At 61.4% G+C, this 18,339-nt stretch overlaps 2 protein-coding genes across 2 annotated transcripts; one reads left to right on the top strand and one right to left on the bottom strand.

The window, feature by feature from the left end:
• CHURC1 (churchill domain containing 1) lies at nucleotides 1-12,848 on the top strand. The gene is made up of 4 exons (XM_074998141.1): nucleotides 1-155; nucleotides 8,995-9,130; nucleotides 9,439-9,509; nucleotides 12,370-12,848. The coding sequence occupies exons 1-4, from the start codon at nucleotides 117-119 to the stop codon at nucleotides 12,460-12,462; spliced, it is 339 nt and encodes a 112-aa protein (XP_074854242.1). The 5' UTR covers nucleotides 1-116; the 3' UTR covers nucleotides 12,463-12,848.
• A 3,467-nt stretch (nucleotides 12,849-16,315) lies between these two features.
• On the bottom strand, nucleotides 16,316-18,339 carry GPX2 (glutathione peroxidase 2). The gene is made up of 2 exons (XM_074996085.1): nucleotides 18,063-18,339; nucleotides 16,316-16,823 (listed from the first exon to the last, which is right to left on the bottom strand). The coding sequence occupies exons 1-2, from the start codon at nucleotides 18,282-18,284 to the stop codon at nucleotides 16,473-16,475; spliced, it is 573 nt and encodes a 190-aa protein (XP_074852186.1). The 5' UTR covers nucleotides 18,285-18,339; the 3' UTR covers nucleotides 16,316-16,472.

Below are 18,339 nucleotides of genomic sequence, written 5' to 3'. Positions count from 1 at the left end.
TGGCCTCTTCCCACCACCCTCCGCCAGGCGCGCCCGGTCCGGTCCGGCAGCTCTCGCGAGACTTTCGGAGGCTCCCGGAAGCCGGAAGAAGCGGCGGCAGAGGCGGTGGCGTCGGCATGTGCGGGGGCTGCGTGGAGACCGAGTACCCGGCCCGGGTAAGGGGGCGTGGCCTGCCATGCCCCGCCCCGCCCCGCCCCGCCCCTCTCCTCCCCGCGGCGCTGCCCCGCCCCGCCCCTCCCCGCCCCCTCACCAGGGAGTGGGGGCTGGGAGCCCGGACTCCTGGGTTCCTTCCCCAGCTGGGAGGTAGAGCGGGGAGGAGCGGGGAGGGGCTGGGAGCCCGGACTCCTGGGTTCCCGCCCCAGCTGGGAGGTAGAGCGGGGAGGGGCTGGGAGCCCGGACTCCTGGGTTCCCGCCCCAGCTGGGGGGTAGAGCGGGGAGGGGCTGGGAGCCCGGACTCCTGGGTTCCCGCCCCAGCTGGGGGGTAGAGCGGGGAGGGGCTGGGAGCCAGGACTCCTGGGTTCCCGCCCCAGCTGGGAGGTAGAGCGGGGAGGGGCTGGGAGCCAGGACTCCTGGGTTCCCGCCCCAGCTGGGGGGGAGGGGGCTGGGACTCCCGGGCTCTGTTTCTGACTTGAGACCAGGTGTGAGTCACTCCCCTGTCCCTCTGTGAAGCCGGGGTGTCCACTAGGAGGAATTGATGGTCACCCCACTTGTGGTTGTCGTCATCCCATGCTGGCCACGTCCGGTGATACCCAGCTTTATTCAATAATAGGAGAGTATTGGTCGGGATTTCATGCTAAATAATGCAAACAACATTTCAGAGGATCCATTTATTAATCCTGTTAGAAATCGGCGTGACACTTCGCAGTCTTTATCTTTTACTAATTATTCTTTATGTTTCCCAGAGCCATGTGCTCCCAGCTGCCCCCCTGCCCCGCCAGAGCCAGGTTCCCCCAGCCCCAGGCACCACCAGCCCCCTTGTTGTAATTCAGTGTTGACAATATGCTGGGGCTGCTGCTGGGCCAATCACCAGAGCCAGTGCTGGAGCCACCGCTGGGGTTGCTGCGTGTGATAGGGTTGAGAGGTCCCCAAGTTCTGCACCCCATCTGCAGGCAGGAGTGACCCTCACTCAGCAGGAGAACCGCGGGTTTCTTAGCCAACAGGGACACAGCATCGTACAGGGGTGTCAGTACAGCAGGCAGAGACAGCCAGTCCAATCCATGTTGGGGAGAGGAGGCCCCGAGGGGTCCCCGGAGCTGGGGCCTTGCCCCCTCCTTTGTCTCTCTCTCTCTCCCAGCTCAGACTAACTGCTTCACAACTCCCAGTTCCAATTCAAACCCCTCATGCTCCATCTCCTCCTTTGTCTGCAGTACAGAGGTGTCACCTAGTTGCCTTGGTTACCATCAGCAGGAGCTCCCCCCACACACACACTGTCACCATCAAAACAAAAAGCAGTCAAGTAGCACTTTGAAGACTAGCAAAATAATTTATTAGGTGAGCTTTTGTGGGACAGACCCACTTCTTCAGACCATGGCCAGACCAGAACAGACTGTCGCCATGCGCTTCTCCCACCAAGTGGTGGGGCACGTGCTTGGAGCAGGCAGAGGGCCCTCCCCACATGTGACTCTCAGGAAGAGCTGCATTTAAAGGCTCCAAGATCCACAGATTGGCCACCCCCGTATTTGCAGCACCGCCGTGTCCTGTTTGCCATGTGTACGAATGTATTGGACGCCATGGCTGTAAAGTGTGCTCTCCTCTCCCTTCTGTCCCAGTGACCAGCCTCTGGCCGGGGTGGACTAAAGGTACCCAGGGGATAGTCCTTCTCCCTGCTGTGCTAACAGCTCCTACCGAAGTCCCTGATAAAACACCTTGGCTGTATGTACGCTTGCATTCCTCTTTCAGAAGAAGTATGCCAATGTAGTAGTAGGAGTAGTAGTAGCAGGAGCATCTTTCAGTCTGCGTAGACTATGGGTCGCACCCTTCGTAGTTCCATTTGAAATCATCATTTGCAGCGTCGACTGTGACTGTGAAGGCCCACACGAGAGTGACAGTCCTTGCTGCATCTGTTGCATGTGTAATGGGTGTCTGGCAGGGCCTTGCTGTGCTTTCTGTGGGCTCGCTTCTCCTCTGCTAGCTGTCTGATCCTCATCTCACCCTTCTGAAGGCCCTTGTGTAGTTCCTGCCTCCATCTGCTGCAGTCGTCTGCCAGCTCCTCCCAGCTGTCCGGCTCAATGTCTACCTCCCTGAGGTCCCTCTTGCAAACTTCTTTGTAGCGCAGTTGGGGGCGTCCAGGAGGTCTTTTCCCAGAGACTAGCTCGCCCTGCAGGATGTCTTTTGGGATCCTTCCATCATTCATCCTGTGGACATGGCCAAGCCAACAGAGCTGCCGCTGCCTGAGGAGGGTGTGCGTGGTTGGGATTCCAGCTTGCCCAAGGACGGCGGTGTTGGATACTCTGTCCTTCCATGATATTCCAAGGATGCGCCTGAGGCAGCGCAAGTGGAAGATGTTCAGCCTCTTTTCCTGGTGGGCGTACAGGGTCCAAGAGTCACTGCCGTAAAGGAGGGTGCTGAGGATGTGAGGGAAATCAAAAATGCAGATAAGGTGCAGGTTTGCATATCTGGCACTTCGTTTGCATATTATTTCCAAATAGCTTCTTTCAGAAGAAGAAAACCAGTGTAGACTCTGCTCTTTCGAAAGTAAACCCCATCTTTGACAGAATCCTTCTTCCCATTAAAAAAAAAAGGAGGGGGGGATTCTTTCGTAGATGGGGCTTACTTTCGAAAGGGCAGCATCTACACTGGGTTTCTTCTTTTTTAAATAATATGCAAATCTACACCTCATTTGCATTTTCAGTTTCCCTCATTTGCATACCTCTTTCCAAAGAGGAATGCGAGCGTAGACACAACCTCTCAGTGATTTTTACTGGGAGCAAATCCCTCCCTTGTCTGGAACTGCCAAGGGAGGCTAATGCCCCTGCGCTGCCTGACTCGGACATCTGCCTGTGTCCTGGCAGGGGAGCAAAGGCGTCCCAGGGGGAAGCTGCCTAAGGGATAGGAAGTGTTCCTGCATATATTGCAGTGCCAGTACATGGCCCCGCCTGGGGGACAGCGTTACCTTGGAAAAGCTAGAGCAGAGCGCAGTTCTGAGATAGCAACAAAACCAGCGGGGGCAGGACAGGACTGTTCTGTGCAAAGAGCCTGCAAGAGCTGGGGCTGTTCAGGGAGGAGTGAAACCAGAGGGAACACGCCAGAGCAGGGGGTTCCCAACTTTTGGCAGCACTCCCCACTTTTGATTTTTCAGAAACCCTCATCCCCCCGCCCCGTCTCTTCTTTGCCATCATCCAACCTCCTTTTAACAAAAAATTCAATTCCTAATTTAAAATAAACACAAAACCTTGATATGAAAACGTGATTTAAAGTTAAAAATAAGCACAAATAAGTTTTCTTGGCCCCTTGTGGTTGCCTGGTGAAGCCCCAGCTGGCCGGGTGCCTGAACCCTGTGCCAGCCTCCAGAGATGTCTGTGCCAGCTGCTCGCCTGCCTGAGACCTGTGCTGACAGAGCCGCCTGCCTGAGCCCCACGCTGCTGGGGCCAGCCAGCTGCTCAACTGGCCGCCAGCCACAACCAGCTGCCTGCCCACCAGCCGCCCACCCAAGCCCCACACTGCCAGGGCCTGCTGCCCACCCATTATCCTGAGCCTCATGGTGCCAGGGGCAGCCACCAGCCCGAGCCCCCCAAGCCCCACGCTGCTGGGGTCAGCTGCCCAAGCCCTGCTCTGCCGGGGCCAGTGGCCTGAGCCCCACTAGTCCCACAAGATGGGCAGCCACCCAAGCCCCACAAGAACTGCAAGCCACCCACCCGAGCCCCTCCCCTGCCTTCCTACAAAGCCAAGCACCCCCAGTCCCTCCTCTAACCCCATCCTCCCCCACTCCCCCAACCCACACTCACTCTCATTTGCAGGAGGCAGCCAGCTCCGCATGGGTCTTCGCTGGGTGCCCGCTTTTTATAGCAGCTGCGCTAGGTCACCCACGTAAAATGATGGGGCTGAGAGCTGGAAGAAAAGGCCAGCTCTTTCTTCAGGCGGGGGGAATGGGGGGGGTCACCTCGCTCCACCCCTGGAATTTCTTCACGCCCCCCAGTTTGGGAAACCCTGCGCTAGAGAGAGGCCAAGCTATGAATGCTAAGAGACAGCAAGTCGCACCCCTTGTTGTGACGCAAGAAGAAAAGAACATTGAGCGGGGCTGAAATATAATACATTTACATTTACAATTACAAAGGAAAGACTTAATTATGCTCCACCAAACCCGTGGAACTCATTGCCCCAGGGGATTGCTGCGGCCAAGAGGTTAGTGTCATTCAAAGAATTAAACCCGTGGACAGCAGGCTCATGCACAGAGACGCTGGCTGCTTTTTGTAACAGCATGTTAACAAAGGTAATAATACCTGGCAGCTCCATGATGCTCTCCAGCCAGAGCTCTCCAAGCAGGTCAGGAGCAGCTACACAAGTAGGGCAGTGTGGTCTGGTGTTTTGTCCCAGCAAGATCGTTACAGCTGGTACATCGTACAAGGAGGGGGAGCAGCAGAACTCCCACAGCCGAACCAGCATGCGGGGTCTCATCCGGCTGTGTACAGCATCCAGCCCTGCTTACGGACAGGGGTTGGGGTTTTACAGCAGGGCTGGGGGACCTGTGGGCATGGGGCTGCCTGGAGGTCGCATGTCCTGCTGCTTTCCCTGCCATGGGTCTTGGGAGAGCTGCGTGGTGTGGGGCTCTCCTGGGAACCGCAGCAGGGAGAGGAGGGGAGTGTGGGGGGGGCAGACCCACACCGCCAGCCCCTCTGGCTTGGCTACTGAAGCACCCCAGCCCTGTCCTCCAGTGCGGCTCGCGGCTGTACAGACAGAGGAGCTCTGGTGTGGAAGGGCTGGGCTGGAGAAGCTGCAGGCTCTGAAGGTACAGTGGGCGAAGGACAGAGCACCCCGCTCTGCCCTAGGAAAGGGGGGTGGGCCAGTGGCGGGGGGAGAGGATGGGGAGTTGTGAGGGGCCCTGGGCTGGGTGGGGGCTGGGGAGGAATCCCGTAAGGGGTCTCATGAGAGAGGTCCTGAGCTCCCTGTGATAAGTAAGACACAAATTCCACTTGCACTGCTCATCAGTATCTCGCCCCAGTTTTGCAGCTAGGGAGCCAGTTTTGCCCTGCCCTGCCCTGCCCTGTTAGCCCGAGACAGATAGAATTACAAAAGTTACCACATTTGTCAGAAGATGGGCTGGTCTGCAAGGGTCTACCCCCGTCCACCTCTATCAGCGGCTAACGTGTAGTTATAACAAGGTAGTAGGGTAAAGATAATGGTGTTTTTTTAACTATGATACAATACAGTAACAGAAAATAGGACTCCCTAGAAAATACACAAATATACTGAATAACGGCTCAGTTGCGAGCTCAATTCACCCTTGAAAGCAAATTGCAAGGTAAGAATGGATCAGACAATACCATTTCCTCAGGCGACAGGATAGTTCAAGAATTAGCCTTGAGGGATGGTCAAGCGAGGACATGATCATCTTCTTTCTTCTTTCCCCTTTCTTCTGCTTGTGACTCGCTGGCCTGTGTGCAGAACTCCTACAGAAAATGACCTGCTGGGGTGCGTGTGGCTGTGTGTATAAATTGTCTCTAACTAAAAAATAAGATGCAGTCTTCCCCTGCCTTACGAGGGTGATTTGTTTCTGAAAAACCTCTCTTAGGGTGAATTCTTGTAAGTCCAAAACATAATTACCGTTTATTTCAATGGGAAAAAATTTTATGCATTCCTGAGCCCCAAAATTTACACCCATTTATGCTAAAACACCACCAAATCCCATTTAAATGAACACAGTTATTTCAATAGTTAACATTAGTTGTCATAACACAACCTAACACGGCGTTTTATAGAATCATAGAACAATAGAGCTGGAAGAGACCTAAAAAAGCCTTCAGGTCCAGCCCTCTGCCCCAAGCAGGGCCAAACCCATCAGATCAGCCCAGCCAGGGCTTTGTCTAGGCAAGACTTAAACACCCTTCATTCATTACAGTACACAAAATGGGGAGGGAGGTCTGCCAGGAAGCCAGTGCCGCCTTGTTGTACATCATCACCAAGACGCAGCGGCTGGGCTGCAGTAGGAACCAGGAGTTCAGGAGAGGTGCGGAGCTCAGAAAAGTCCTCCCAGTGGTACGGCCTGGGGAGCAGAGCCTGGGGCTGGGGGGGGCTGTCCCAGGTGCAGAGACAGGGCTGCGAGGGGAAAGTAGATCAAAGAGCGCCTGGGAGGGAACCGCGAAGCGGGGCTGGTGCAAGGGGGTGGGCAGGGCAGGGCAGGGCAGGGCACGGGGAGGCAGCCCGGCCTGAGCACAGCTTAGGTTAAGTGGGGAGGGGGCAGAGCCATGAGCTAGGCAGGCAGAGGGGGCCCCCGGCTGGCAAGGGGCGATGTCTCACTCATGCGGGGCCGTGCAGCAGAATGCTGCAGGCGGCGAGCGGCTCCCAAGGCGCAGCAGCGCAGGGCAGGCGGCAGCAGCCCCCTAGCCGCCCGCGGAGCAAGCGGCAGGGGCGGTCCGGGATGGGCTGTGCGCACAGCAGCCGCATCTCGCAGGAGCACCTGTGAGCCCGCAGCCACCGGCCAGGCCGAGGCGGAGACCCAGACCAGCCACAGCCGTGCAGCCTCGTAAATCGGAGGAAATGCCTCGTCAGGCGAAGCAGGGCTCTTAACGGACGCTCCTCGCAAATTCGAAGTCTCGTAACCCCAGTGGGCGTATCTCGGGGGATGACTGTGACGTAAATCCCAACGGAGATGGACCTCCGAGGCCTCGCGATCTTCAGACTGCTGCCCTAGCTGTCAGCCGGCCTCTGTCTAGCTCTCCCTGGCAGACTGGCTTACAAAGCCTAGCAGCCTGCAGCTGTCGCCCTAGCTGCCAGCCCTGATGGGGGCCCTAGAGAGTGTACCACAGGCAGCGACCACGCTGAGTGAAAAGGCCCTGAAGGGCAGGCTCTGCACCTTTATGTACACTTCTGTCTCCAGGCCGGTTAAAATCACTTCCTGCTCTAATTTTCACGCCTTAATCTTCCCGCCTTGCTATGGACAAGCTCCCGGCCATCTTTCAAAATGGAAACCGGGGAATCCATTTGGAAACAGAATGGAAAATGGATTTCTATGGAGAGAAATTACATAAAGCTGTAACATTCCAACTTAACCCTAACAGCCCGGGAGGGGATACAAACCCTCGGGGGCAGGGATAGCTCAGTGGTTTGAGTATTGGCCTCCTTAAACCCAGGTTTGCAAGTTCAATCCTTAAGGAGCCTCATTGGGGCACATAGAAGCCAGGGCTGGTGCTTTGTCCTGCCAAGAGGGTAGGGGGCTGGACTAGATGCTCTCCCAAGGTCCCTTCCAGTCCTAGAAGATGCATATTTCCATTCAGATTTATACTTCAATAGAAGCAGATCACTGGCTGGGGGCTCAGGAAACTCCCCTTGCAAAAGGTTAGTTCAAATTGGCTTCAGCTGGCTTCCTCGCCCTTCCCTCCAGTGTGCATCACTGGTCACGATGTCCCACTGGTCCAGGGGACATTTCCCACATTCTTATTACCTCTGCCACAAGGAATCCCAGTCTAGTACTGCACACAAACTCACAGCTGGATCAGATACTGCTGGGTGCCCTCCTTCCTCTGGGGCAGTCAGCTGAGGCCCCGTTCCCACCCAGTGGCGCCCTCTCTCCATCACGTGTTGCCAACATGGGCCGGTTGCTTCCTCATGCCGGCAGCTCCCTGTGCAGGACGAGGGAAGCAGCTGAACACAAGGCTCCTGTCAGGTTGCAGACGTGGCCAACGCATCAGGAAGCTTTAACGCAGTGGTACCCAAACTTCTTGGGGACGTTGGAGGGTAGAGAGAGGACCCAGAGTGACCTGGATAAATTGGAGGACTGGGCCAAAAGAAATCTGATGCAGTTCAACAAGGAGAAGTGTAGAGTCCTGCAGCTGGGATGGAAGAATCCCGAGTGTCGTTACAGGCCGGGGACCCACTGGCTCAGCAGCACTACGGCGGAAACGATGCAGGGGTTATGGTGGCTGAAAGTCTGGATATTGAGTAAACAGTGTGTCCTTGTAGCCAAAAAGGCTAACGGCATATTAGGGTGCATTAGGAGGAGCGCTGTGAGCAGATCAAGAGAAGTGGTTCTTCCCCTCTATTCAGCACGGGTGAGGCCACATCTGGAATCTTGTGTCTAGTTTTGGGGCCCCAGTATAAAAAGGATGTGGATTTGCAGGAGCAGGTTCAATGGAGGGCATCAAAAATGATGAAGGGTCTGGAGCACAAGACCTATGAGGAGAGGCTGAGAGATTTGGGCTTGTTTAGTTTACAGAAGAGAAGACTGAGGGGTGAATTAGTAGCAGCCTCCAACTTCCTGCAGGGAACCTCTAAAGGGGAGGGAGAGAAACTGTTCTCCAGGGTGACAGACGGCAGAACAAGGAGCAATGGGCTGAAGTTACAGAGGGAGAGGTGCAGGTTGGCTATTAGGAAAAACTCTTTCCCCAGGCGGGTGGTGAAGCACTGGGATGCGTTGCCTAGAGAGGTGCTGGATTCTCCATCCCCCGAGGTTTTTAAGTCCCGGCTTGACAAGGTCCTGGCTGGGATATTTAGTGGGGGTTGATCCTGCTTGAAGTGGGGCGCTGGGCTCGATGACCTCCTGAGCTCCCTTCCAGCCCTGGGATCTTATGATCCTATGATTGATTCTTTTCGCTGCGGCCCTCTCTGGGAACCATGGAGCGAACTGGGGCTGGGAGCTGGTGGCCACGGCTGGAGCTGGGAGTGAGAACTGCTGAGCCTCCTCTGAATTCCCCACCACGCCCCCCTGGATAGCAAGCCCCAACTTTGGGGGCTGCTGCCCTCCCCCTCGCCGCTCATTTCCAGCACATACTGTGTTGCAGCACTGGGTGTTTGACCCCAGCCCAGAGGCAGCTGCCGACGTTTCTCTTCTTCCTACCACAGGGCAGCACCTGCCTGGAGAATGGCTCTTTCCTGCTCAACTACCTGGGGTGTGTGGAGTGCAACAAGCGGGACTTCGTGCTGATCACCAACAGAGCCACGGAGGAGGAGGACGGAGAAGAAATCATCACGTACGACCGTAAGGCGCGCCCCCGTCTTGCCTGTCTGCGAGCGCGCACGCGTGGCCTGAGCTGTAGGTACCGGGAGCGAGGGGCCGTGTTCTGCTGTGAACCTGCTGCGGGTAGTACCTGGCTGGAGCAAGTTATTGGACATCTCTTACCCAGAGGGTGGTTCCGCCGCTGCCCTCTCAGGGTCGGTCATTGCTCCCAGGTAGCAGGTCCTCGCTCTCGGCTCAGCGCGGTTTGCGGTCGACGGGAGTGAGACTTCCCCTGCCCCCGGGGTGTGGGAAGCGAGGGCTCCTTCCAAGCGCTCCGGTTTCTGTTCCAGACGTCTGTAAGAACTGTCACCACCTGATCGCCAGACACGAGTACACGTTCAGCGTGGTGGACGACTACCAGGTACGTTGGGCTGCTCGTTCGCCCGGCTCCGTGGGCTCGGTGCTGTGCCCCTTCCCATGGAACGGTCTCTGGGGGGAGGGACCCTGCGGCGTGCTGGACCCCCTCTTCCTTCAGGACAGGCCGCCCAGCCTCCTCACCCCCTGGGAGGGAAGCTTTCCAGATCCACTCCTTCACACCTGAGCTCTGCCCTCTGAGACCAACAGTGCCAGAGCCCTGGGAGGGACAGGCCCGCTCTGCAGGGATGCCCGCACATCAGCTGGTTGTGCATTGGCGGGCAGCGTGGTCACAGAAACAGCCGGGTTTCTTACTCAGCGCACTGGAGGCCTTGGGTGAGCACCAAGCAATGAAGGGTGAAGCCGGGCCACGGTGAACCTCAGGCTCTGGCTGAGTCTGTTCTCTGTGGGCGGCTCTCCCATGAAAGTCCCATCTCCAGCCCCGAGCTGGCTCAAAGACTTTTTGATATGGGGTGAGTCTCAGCCAGTTTTTCTCAGTGCCCCATTCAGGCTCAACAGGAAGGGGACATTCTTCCCACATCTCCGAACCTGTCCAGAAAGCAGAGAGTCCTTGTCCCCCCACTGGGTTGCTGGGCAAAAAAATAGGGGAAACTGAGGCACGCATCGGGGCCATAAAAACGTGCCCGGAAATTCCCACTTTATCACACGTGCGCAGCTGGGAAGCACCGTGCTCCTTCGTTCCTGCAGCCGAATGCCCTGAGCTTTGGCAAGCCCTGGGCGGGGTGTCACGGAGCCCCAAGGTGCAGAGCAGCTGGGGTGGCAATTTCCATCTGGAGGGGCTCGTGCTTTGTGGGGTTCTGCAAGCTGCAGCTGCCGGGGTGCCTGGGGGATGGCGCCCAGCACCGCCCGTGTCCTGCTTCAGCTAGGAAGCTGCAGGGAAGGGCCCAGCCCGCTGTGGCTTGGCTTTCCAGCTGGCTTGGCACCTCCACCCGCTGGGCTTGGGCGTGGAGTTAGCTGACGGGCGCATCCCGTGGATTAGCGTCTCTCCGGCTCCCAGTGCCGTGAGCCAGCGTGGCACCGTCAGCTCGGCACGGGGCCGTCCATGCAGCATGAGGGCCGAGAGCCTGTGTTCTGCCCTGCACGGACATGGGTGCGGCGTGCTTGCCTCGGGCCCTAGCTTGAGGCTGCTGTTTTGAAAAGCTCCTCCGTGACTTAGATGCATGAGTCTCCTTGGGAGTCAGTGCAGGGGCAGGAAAGTCCGTTTCCTAAAGCAGTTGCGTGACTAGGCCCACAGTTTTAATAGGACTTGGGCTCCTAACTCCCTTAGATCTCCAGCCTGAGTGCTTTAGAACCTAATGCCGGGGGGGGGGGTGCAGGGCTGAGCGCTTTCCACCCCCATGAAGCCTTGCAGAGCTGAGGGCGTGCAGCACTCTGCTAAATCAGGCCTTAGAGCAGACACACGAGCCAGGCCAAGGCCCACCTGCTGGATGTACCACAGCTGTCCCTCCTGCACAGGAAAGTCCACAGGAATCTCCAGCCGGAGTCCAGCCTAGGAGGCAACCCAGGCCCACGAGCCTCTGGCCAGATGGATGTGGCCTGCCTCCCCTGGCGGGGACCTTGTTGGCCCTTCCCACGGAGCAGCAGGGGAGGTGGCAGGTGGGGGGAAGCGGATGGTGTGGACGGCCACCTGGCATTCGGCACAGCTGCACGCCCTCCTGAGGGGGCTGGTTCCCGAGTTTTGCAGTGGGTTGGTCGGCTGTGGGGACAGGGCTTGGGCCATTCCCGGGGGCTCTGAGGTGTGCTTCAGGCTGGCCGAGCCGGGCTGGGGCTGACACTGGAGCAGATGCGGAAATCCAGCTCTTTGCTGTTCTGCGCCTGCCGCTGCTGGGCTGTGCTGATTCGAGGTGTCCCCCCACGCCTGTAACCACCCAAGGCTGCTGGCGGGCTGGGCAGGCCCTAGCCATTCCACCTGTGCTGAGTTCCCACCTCCGCCCCTTCCTGCTCAGCGCAGCCCTGCGCTGCCAGGGCCTGACACCAGCTCCTCTAAAGCTGCCCCCTGCTCTGCGTGCCGAGGGGCTGGGCTGTGGGGCCATCTCAGGCATGGGGTCTGCTCTCAGCCCGGCGTTGAGCACGGCCAGGGTCTGGGCAGGGAGCTGGGACTCCCCATGAAACTGGCGTTGGCTGAGGGAAACCCAGACCAGCGGTTTGCCGTCTGCGCTGCTGAAAACTCCAGCAGCCTTGGCCTTCCCGCCTGGCAGGGGTGGGCCGGCGCTGCCCTGCCTTGCCCTGTCGGTGGCTCGGCAAGCCACAGGGAGCGTGAGACAGGCCTCCCGCAGCTCGCGGTGGGCGTCCGGGAGCACTTAGTGGGGAAATGCAGCCGTGGGCTGCGGCCACTGTGGGCCAAGGACAAATGCCTGGGGCAGAGGGCAACGCTCCCTCTCCTTTTCCCAGCCAGGAGCGGAACGAGTTTTGCTTGGGCGCACTGTGCTGGGACAGGCTGCGTCACCGAGTGCAGGGGGCGGCGTCCGAGCCCCCTTGTGGCCCACGGGGGCACCGCTCCTCCGGCCTCAGTTTCCCTCCAGGTGTCACCGCCCAGCACCGCAGCCGCGCCCGGCGTGGTCTGGTGCCATGGCGCCTTGACCCACCACCAGCAAGAGCAGCCCCACTCCCCTTTCCCCGCAGCCCCTTCCCCCTGCTGGGCTCCCCCCTTTTAGCTCCTCCCTCCTGGCCTGACAGCTGCGGCGGGGGGGGGGGGGGGGATCTGATTAACCCCTCCTTGGCCAGGGTGCAGGTGCGTAGCCGGCTCACGCAGCCCCCCGCCGGGTGCAGGAGCCCCGGATTCCTGCGTTGCCAGGCGAGCGCCCCCTTGCGCTCTCCCCCGCGTGAGCGGCCGCGTCTCGTTGCAGGAGTACACCATGCTGTGCCTGCTGTGCGGCAGGGCCGAGGACTCCATCAGCGTCCTGCCCGACGACCCTCGCCAGGCGGCCCCCATGTTCTGAAGCTCCAGCCGCTGCCCCGGGGCACGCCGGTCTCCCGCCTCACCGGCACGATGGCACGTCGATGGCATTAAACACCTGCCTGGGGCCGGGAACAGTCACCCCCGGCCTGGCGCGCCGAGCAGCAGCGGAATGGCTCAGCACCCCTGCCCGGAGAAGGGGGAGGGGGGAGCCAGCCGGCTACTGAGCTGAGTGGGAGGGAGCGGGACGGGCCACAGCTCATGACTGGGGGGTGCCCCCCTCCACCGCAAGGCTAATTTTACAGGCAGTGCCCAGGGGCGCCACTTGGGTCTGGATTTGACACACTGCTCATGACCTTAGACCTGCCTGCCAGCTGCGTTCCCTGCAGGTTCTGCCATCCATGGCCGCAATAAATTTTGTGCTGCGCACCAAGGCATTTGTGATGTGCACCACCCACAGACGCACGCTGCTCACCAGCTGAGTCCCACCTGAATCTTCTGGCCGGCTGACCGGCCAAGCACTCAGCTTACAGGGAACACCGGCTGCCGGGGCCGGGGCCCCGAGGTACACCCAGCCTGCCCCCGGACGAGTGGGGAGCCTGGAACAGGTCTCTTCTCCCAGCTGTCCCTGGCTGGGCTGCTCCGGGTCCCTGGGATTCTTCCCCCAAGCTGCAGGCAGGGCCACGCAGGCAGGGCCCAGGTGAGAACCGTAGCAGGACACTCCCCAGCAGCTGTGGCCGGGCTGCTCATGCTAACGGTGCCGGGTGGCTGCCATGGGCACGGCTCCCTTTCACCGGGTGGGGAAGACGAGCCGACTCTCCAGCCCTCTAGGGCTGTTACCCCATAAGCCTCATCCCAGATGGCCGAGGTGTAATGCTTCGGGTTAACCAAGTGGGGGAGGAGGAGCCCCCCTCACCACAGGCTGGAGCAGCCCTCGTCCACAGCAGGTGGGGGAGCGCTGCCGGGGGGGGGGTCTCCCTCCCTTCAATTGGTTAACTGATCAGACAACTTTTAACCGGTTAACCAAGTGGGACTTCACATCCCTCCTGGCCACGGGCCGCGCCCCAGGGCCTCCTGGGGGTGTTGGCTGCAGTGAAGTGGTCCCTGGGGGAAGAGCGTGGCTGAGCGGATGTCTGCGTGGGGAAGAAAGACTGGGGGGGGGGTCCTCCTAGGATCTGTCCTGTGTCTAGTGCTGCAGGGCCCTGATCCTGCCCTGGGCACTGCACTTGCAGCCAGCCCGGCCCCTGGGCTGTGGAGAGCTCGTGCCAGCAGAGGGCAGCTCTCCTTACCCCTCACCCTTGCCCCCCACACCCCTCAAGCCTCCAGCGGATCCCTTGTGAAGCCTGGTGTCCCTCTCGCTGGGTGCGGCTGTGCTGCCGGGGCGCCGAGCGGCCTGAGTCCCACGGAGCCCCTATGAACCGGAGGGCACCGGCCAGCTTGCAAAGAGCCGGCACCGCTGGTGAGGGTGCTCAGTACCAGCCTCAGCCCCATTGCTTGAGAAAGGGGCTGTGCCGGGTGGGTGCCAACTCTGGGGAAGCGGGAGGGGTGACCCTGAAGGGAGCCCGGTGGGTCAGCAGGATTGGAGCCGCCGTCCTGCACCCTACGGAGGATGGGGGGAGACAGCCCTGGGGGGGGCCAGGCCTGGGCAGTCCCCGCAGGACCCTGCCTGCTCTGCCAGGACGCCTGTGACTAGCCGGGGGCCTTCAGACTGAGCCCCTGGCTGCCTCCAGACCCTGTCTGCAGGGGCCCCTGGGGGCAGAGCCAGGACTTGGCTGGGGAGGGGGCAGGAGGGCAGCTGGGGCGGGTGGGGGTCTCCAGGAGGGAGGTTAAAGGGGCAGCCGGGGGGGAGGTTGCTGTTAGAGGGCTCCCTCATGCTCGGGCACCCGTGGAGCAAGGGCTGGTGGTGGGAGCTGGACCCATTCAGGGTGGAAATGAGCAGCATTTAACAGGTAGGGGAATTAGAGGAGCAACCGTTTCAAGGCCAACTTCTCCAGCCCGGGGCGTCCCTGCAGCCGGGCTGGGCCGTCTCACTGAGTGGCTGCTGGGCTGGGGCCTGGGCGCACCTGGAGTGGGTGAGGTGGGTCTGCAGCCTGGGCCCCTCACCACGAGGCTGTGCTTCCCAGGGTCCTGTGTCGGGAGGCAGGTAAGTACCCCCCCGGCCTCCTGGGAAAATGACCATCGCTGCTCTGGGTTTGGACAGCCAGGCAAAGCCTGGCCCCTGGGGAGCACCCCCTCCCGCTGGTGCCTCCCGTGGTGGGGAGTCCAAGCCCCCCTGTGCTCCCCCACTGCCAGCTCCTGTCCCAAAGCACAGGCCAGGGCATTGCACGGTTGTGCTGGGTGCTGCTCCCCAGAGGACTCCCACGGAAGGCAAAGAGGGGAAACTGAGGCAGGCTGTTCAGCAGGGCTGGGGCGGGGGGTCGCCCCACCTTCCCTGAGTCCTAGGCCGCTGCCCTGGCCCCGAGCCCAGCTCCTGGCGCAGACAGACCTCACCGCAGACACGGCCTGGCAAGGGCGAGCCTGGGGGCTGAGCAGCAGGAGGGGACATGGCAGTGGGGGCACAAGTGGGGCTCTCAGCTGTGCCAGGAGCTGTCCGGGCCCTGAACTGGGCGGGTGCACGATGCCAGCACCATGGGGGAATCTGCTCCCCCCCAGGTTCTTGGCACAGGGCTGGGATTCCCCGGTGAGCTTGGCAGTGGGGCAGGCGGGCGAAGGGGGCCCGGCAGTGACACACCGGCTGCAGCAGCCAACCCGGAGAGGCCAGACGGGCCCCACAGGCGGCGTGGGGGGGGGGGGGGTCTCCAGGGCTGATGCCACATGTCGGGGTTGGTGGGGCAGCAGCTGCCGCTCCTGGAAGGGGTGGAGGTGTTGCCAGGGAGGTGTCTGGGCTGGCAGAGGAGGAAGGAGCATGGGAGGGGGGATTGGGCCTTGGGCCCGTGCCCAGCCAGCTGGAGGTGGCAGGGAGGGTGGAAGCAGGTGGTCACATGGTGTCACCGCCAGGCACTGCACGTGATGCCTTGCAGAGGGGCTCGGTTTGCCGTGGGGCAGGGCTGCTCCTGGGGCAGAGCAGAGGGGCTTGGTTTGCCATGGGGCAGGGCTGCTCCTGCAGCAGAGCAGAGGGGCTGGGTTTGCCGTGGGGCAGGGCTGCTCCTGGGGCAGAGCAGAGGGGCTGGGTTTGCTGTGGGGCCGGGCTGCTCCTGGGCCAGTGCAGAGGGGCTGGGTTTGCTATGGGGCCGGGCTGCTCCTGGGCCAGTGCAGAGGGGCTGGGTTTGCTGTGGGGCCGGGCTGCTCCTGGGCCAGTGCAGAGGGGCTGGGTTTGCTGTGGGGCCGGGCTGCTCCTGGGCCAGTGCAGAGGGGCTGGGTTTGCCGTGGGGCTGGGCTGCTCCTGGGCCACTGCAGAGAGGCTGGGTTTGCCATGGGACTGTTGCCTTTGGCAGTCACCTGTGGCCTGTGCCATCTGCAGCCGCTGGTCCCAAACAGCTGAGCCCCCTCCCCCACCCTCTCAGCCATTTTACTGGGCAAGGCCCCTTTGCATAGGTGAAACCGTGACTTTCCCTCCCTGCCAGCCTTGGTGACAGGCATCCCCTGGCCCAGCTTGCTGCCCTGGGCACCCACCACCCTGCACCAGGCTCCCTGCAGCACAGCCCCTGTGGGTGCTCAGGGCCCTGCCCCCACAACTGTTAGCTGCCCTGTCAGCCGTACACACTCAGGCCCCTGCACCAAGCTGACGCCACAGCCAGGGTGAGCCCAGGGGCCGAGGGGCTTTGTGGGGTGCTCTGCTCTCCCCGGCACACTGGGCTCTCCCTGCTGTGCTTGGGGGGGGTTGGGGTTGGTGCTAGCCTCAACCTTTGTGATGGGGCTGGCGGGCAGTGGGGGGTAGGAAGACACTGGCCACAGGCTTAAGTTCGAGCTCATTTATTGCTGCGCCCAGCGGGCCGCCCTGCCAGCTCCTTTACGCCCTTCGGGCCCCCTCCCTGGGCAGTTTAGAAGGGGGCCGTCACCCGGTAAAGGAGGGAGCAGTGGCTGGGAGCCCAGCCCCAGGGGACGCTCTCCCCACTATTTGGCAAGCTTGAGGAGGCGCTGGATGTCGGGCTCGATGGCGCTGGTGGGGAACTTGGGGCTGTAGCGTTTGAAGGGCTCCCCCTCGGGCCCCACCAGGAACTTCTCGAAGTTCCAGGAGAGGTCATCGCGGCGCACCGGACTCCACACGATGAACCGGGGGTCGCTCATGAGGGCGGTGGGCTCGTCGGCCGGGGCGGGCAGGTGGGCCTTCAGGTAGGTGAAGACGGGGTGGACGTCCTGCCCGTTCACCTGGCACTTCTGGAAGAGGGTGAAGTTGGGCTCAAAGCCGCCCCCGGGCCGTACGTGCTTCAGGCTTGTCAGGATTTCCTCATTGGTGCAGTTCTCCTGCCGGGTAGAGCACAGGGCGTGTTGGGACGCGGCGCCAGAGCCGAGGGACGGACGGGAGCCCAGCCTGTCCCCCCCCTCCACCTCCTGCAGCTCCGCAGTGACTCATGGCGGTCCCAGCCCCGGCCACCGAAGCCAGGCCTGTACTGCCGGGCCTTTGTTTGCCTTCCCACGAGGAGGAATGCAGGGTGTGACCGAGATCCCCCCCCAGCTCAGCCAGCCGCCTGCTGTGCCTAAAGCCACCCAGACCCCAGCGCTGCTCAGACTACGCTGGGGCTCACCTCCCCTGCCACCGCCCGGCGCGCCCACGTGGTGAACGGACAAGACAGTTAACAGGGAAACGGAGGCACGGGGCAGTCCCTGCTAAAGGTCACCCAGGAGATCTGGGGGGCGGGGTTGGGAAGAGAACGCAGGTGCCCAGGGCCGTGTGGGAGCTGGGGAACCACCCCGAAACCAGCTCCAATCAAAGCAGCGCTGGCCCCCGGAGGGGAGCTGGCCGCCCTCGTTGTCACGCTGGCCTGGTGCCAGGGGCAGCCCAGCAAGACGTGTGCACGCTGGGGCCTGTCTCTGGCACCCCTCGGGCAGAGCTGCTGCAGTGGCCACCTCTGGGCAATGCACCGGCAGAGAGCACCGGGCCGAGACAGCTGGGCCGGTGGGAGGTGTGCGGGACGCCGGCTGGGAGCAGTGAGCCGGGGAGGGGCACATGAACCACACGGTCCGTGCAGCATGGACCCACCCAGGCCATTGGGCGCTGCTGAGGCTAGCACGGGCCAGTTAAATCATACCCACCTGTGCCAGGCAGGAGGGTACCAGCAGCAGCACCAGGGCGGGGATGCCCCCGCCCCAGGCCCCGGGGCAAGGCAGAGTGCCACCCGTCTGAGCAACAGAGCAGAAAGGAGCTGGTCTTGGCTGTGCAACCTGGCTCTGGGACTAATCTCTGGGGGGGCTGGGGGCACCATTCCCCTGCCGTTTCCACCCCCCCACTGCATAGCCATCCCAGCGGGTCCAGGCCCCTCCCTGCAAATCCTACCCGAGCTGGCCTGTCCCTGATGCCCAGGCGAGGCGCCAAGGGAGAGCTGGGGGCAGCACATGGCTCCTGTTCCCAGGCCCCGGCCCCTGAGCCAACACCCACTGCATGCCGCAGGGGGCTGATCCTGCAGCGCCTGCCCCCCCCGCTTCCACGGCTCTGAGCAGCAGGGACACGGAGCTGCAGGGCGGGGGGCAGCAGGTGCCACGTACCTGGTAGCCAAATTGGTTGCAAGGGAAGCCCAGCACGACCAGGCGCCGGGGGTAGCGGGCCTGCAGCTGGTTGAGCTGGGTGTAATCCCGCACCGTCGTGCCTCAGAGGGAGGCCACGTTCTCGATCAGCACCACCCGGCCCCGGAAGTTGTTGAAATCCACCTTCTCCCCGTGGAGGTTGGTGGCGCTGAGGTCGTAGAAGGACTTGGCGACGTGAGCCATGGCTGCGGCCGTGCACTGAGCCCAGCCCTCTGCCAGCCACTGGCTTAAGACTCCC

This window comes from Carettochelys insculpta, chromosome 6, assembly GCF_033958435.1.
Source record: "Carettochelys insculpta isolate YL-2023 chromosome 6, ASM3395843v1, whole genome shotgun sequence".
In the NCBI taxonomy this organism is placed as follows: Eukaryota; Metazoa; Chordata; order Testudines; family Carettochelyidae; genus Carettochelys; species Carettochelys insculpta.
The sequence above is the reverse complement of the archived record's forward strand: the minus strand, read 5'-3'. Positions and strand labels throughout refer to the sequence as shown.

Bases quoted from the DNA above. Each gene is read 5' to 3' on its own strand.
- CHURC1 (XM_074998141.1), top strand. From the start codon at position 117: ATGTGCGGGGGCTGCGTGGAGACCGAGTACCCGGCCCGG. The intron at 156-8,994 runs GTAAGGGGGCGT...TTCCTACCACAG, and splicing joins AGACCGAGTACCCGGCCCGG to GGCAGCACCTGCCTGGAGAA. The intron at 9,510-12,369 runs GTACGTTGGGCT...GTCTCGTTGCAG, and splicing joins GCGTGGTGGACGACTACCAG to GAGTACACCATGCTGTGCCT.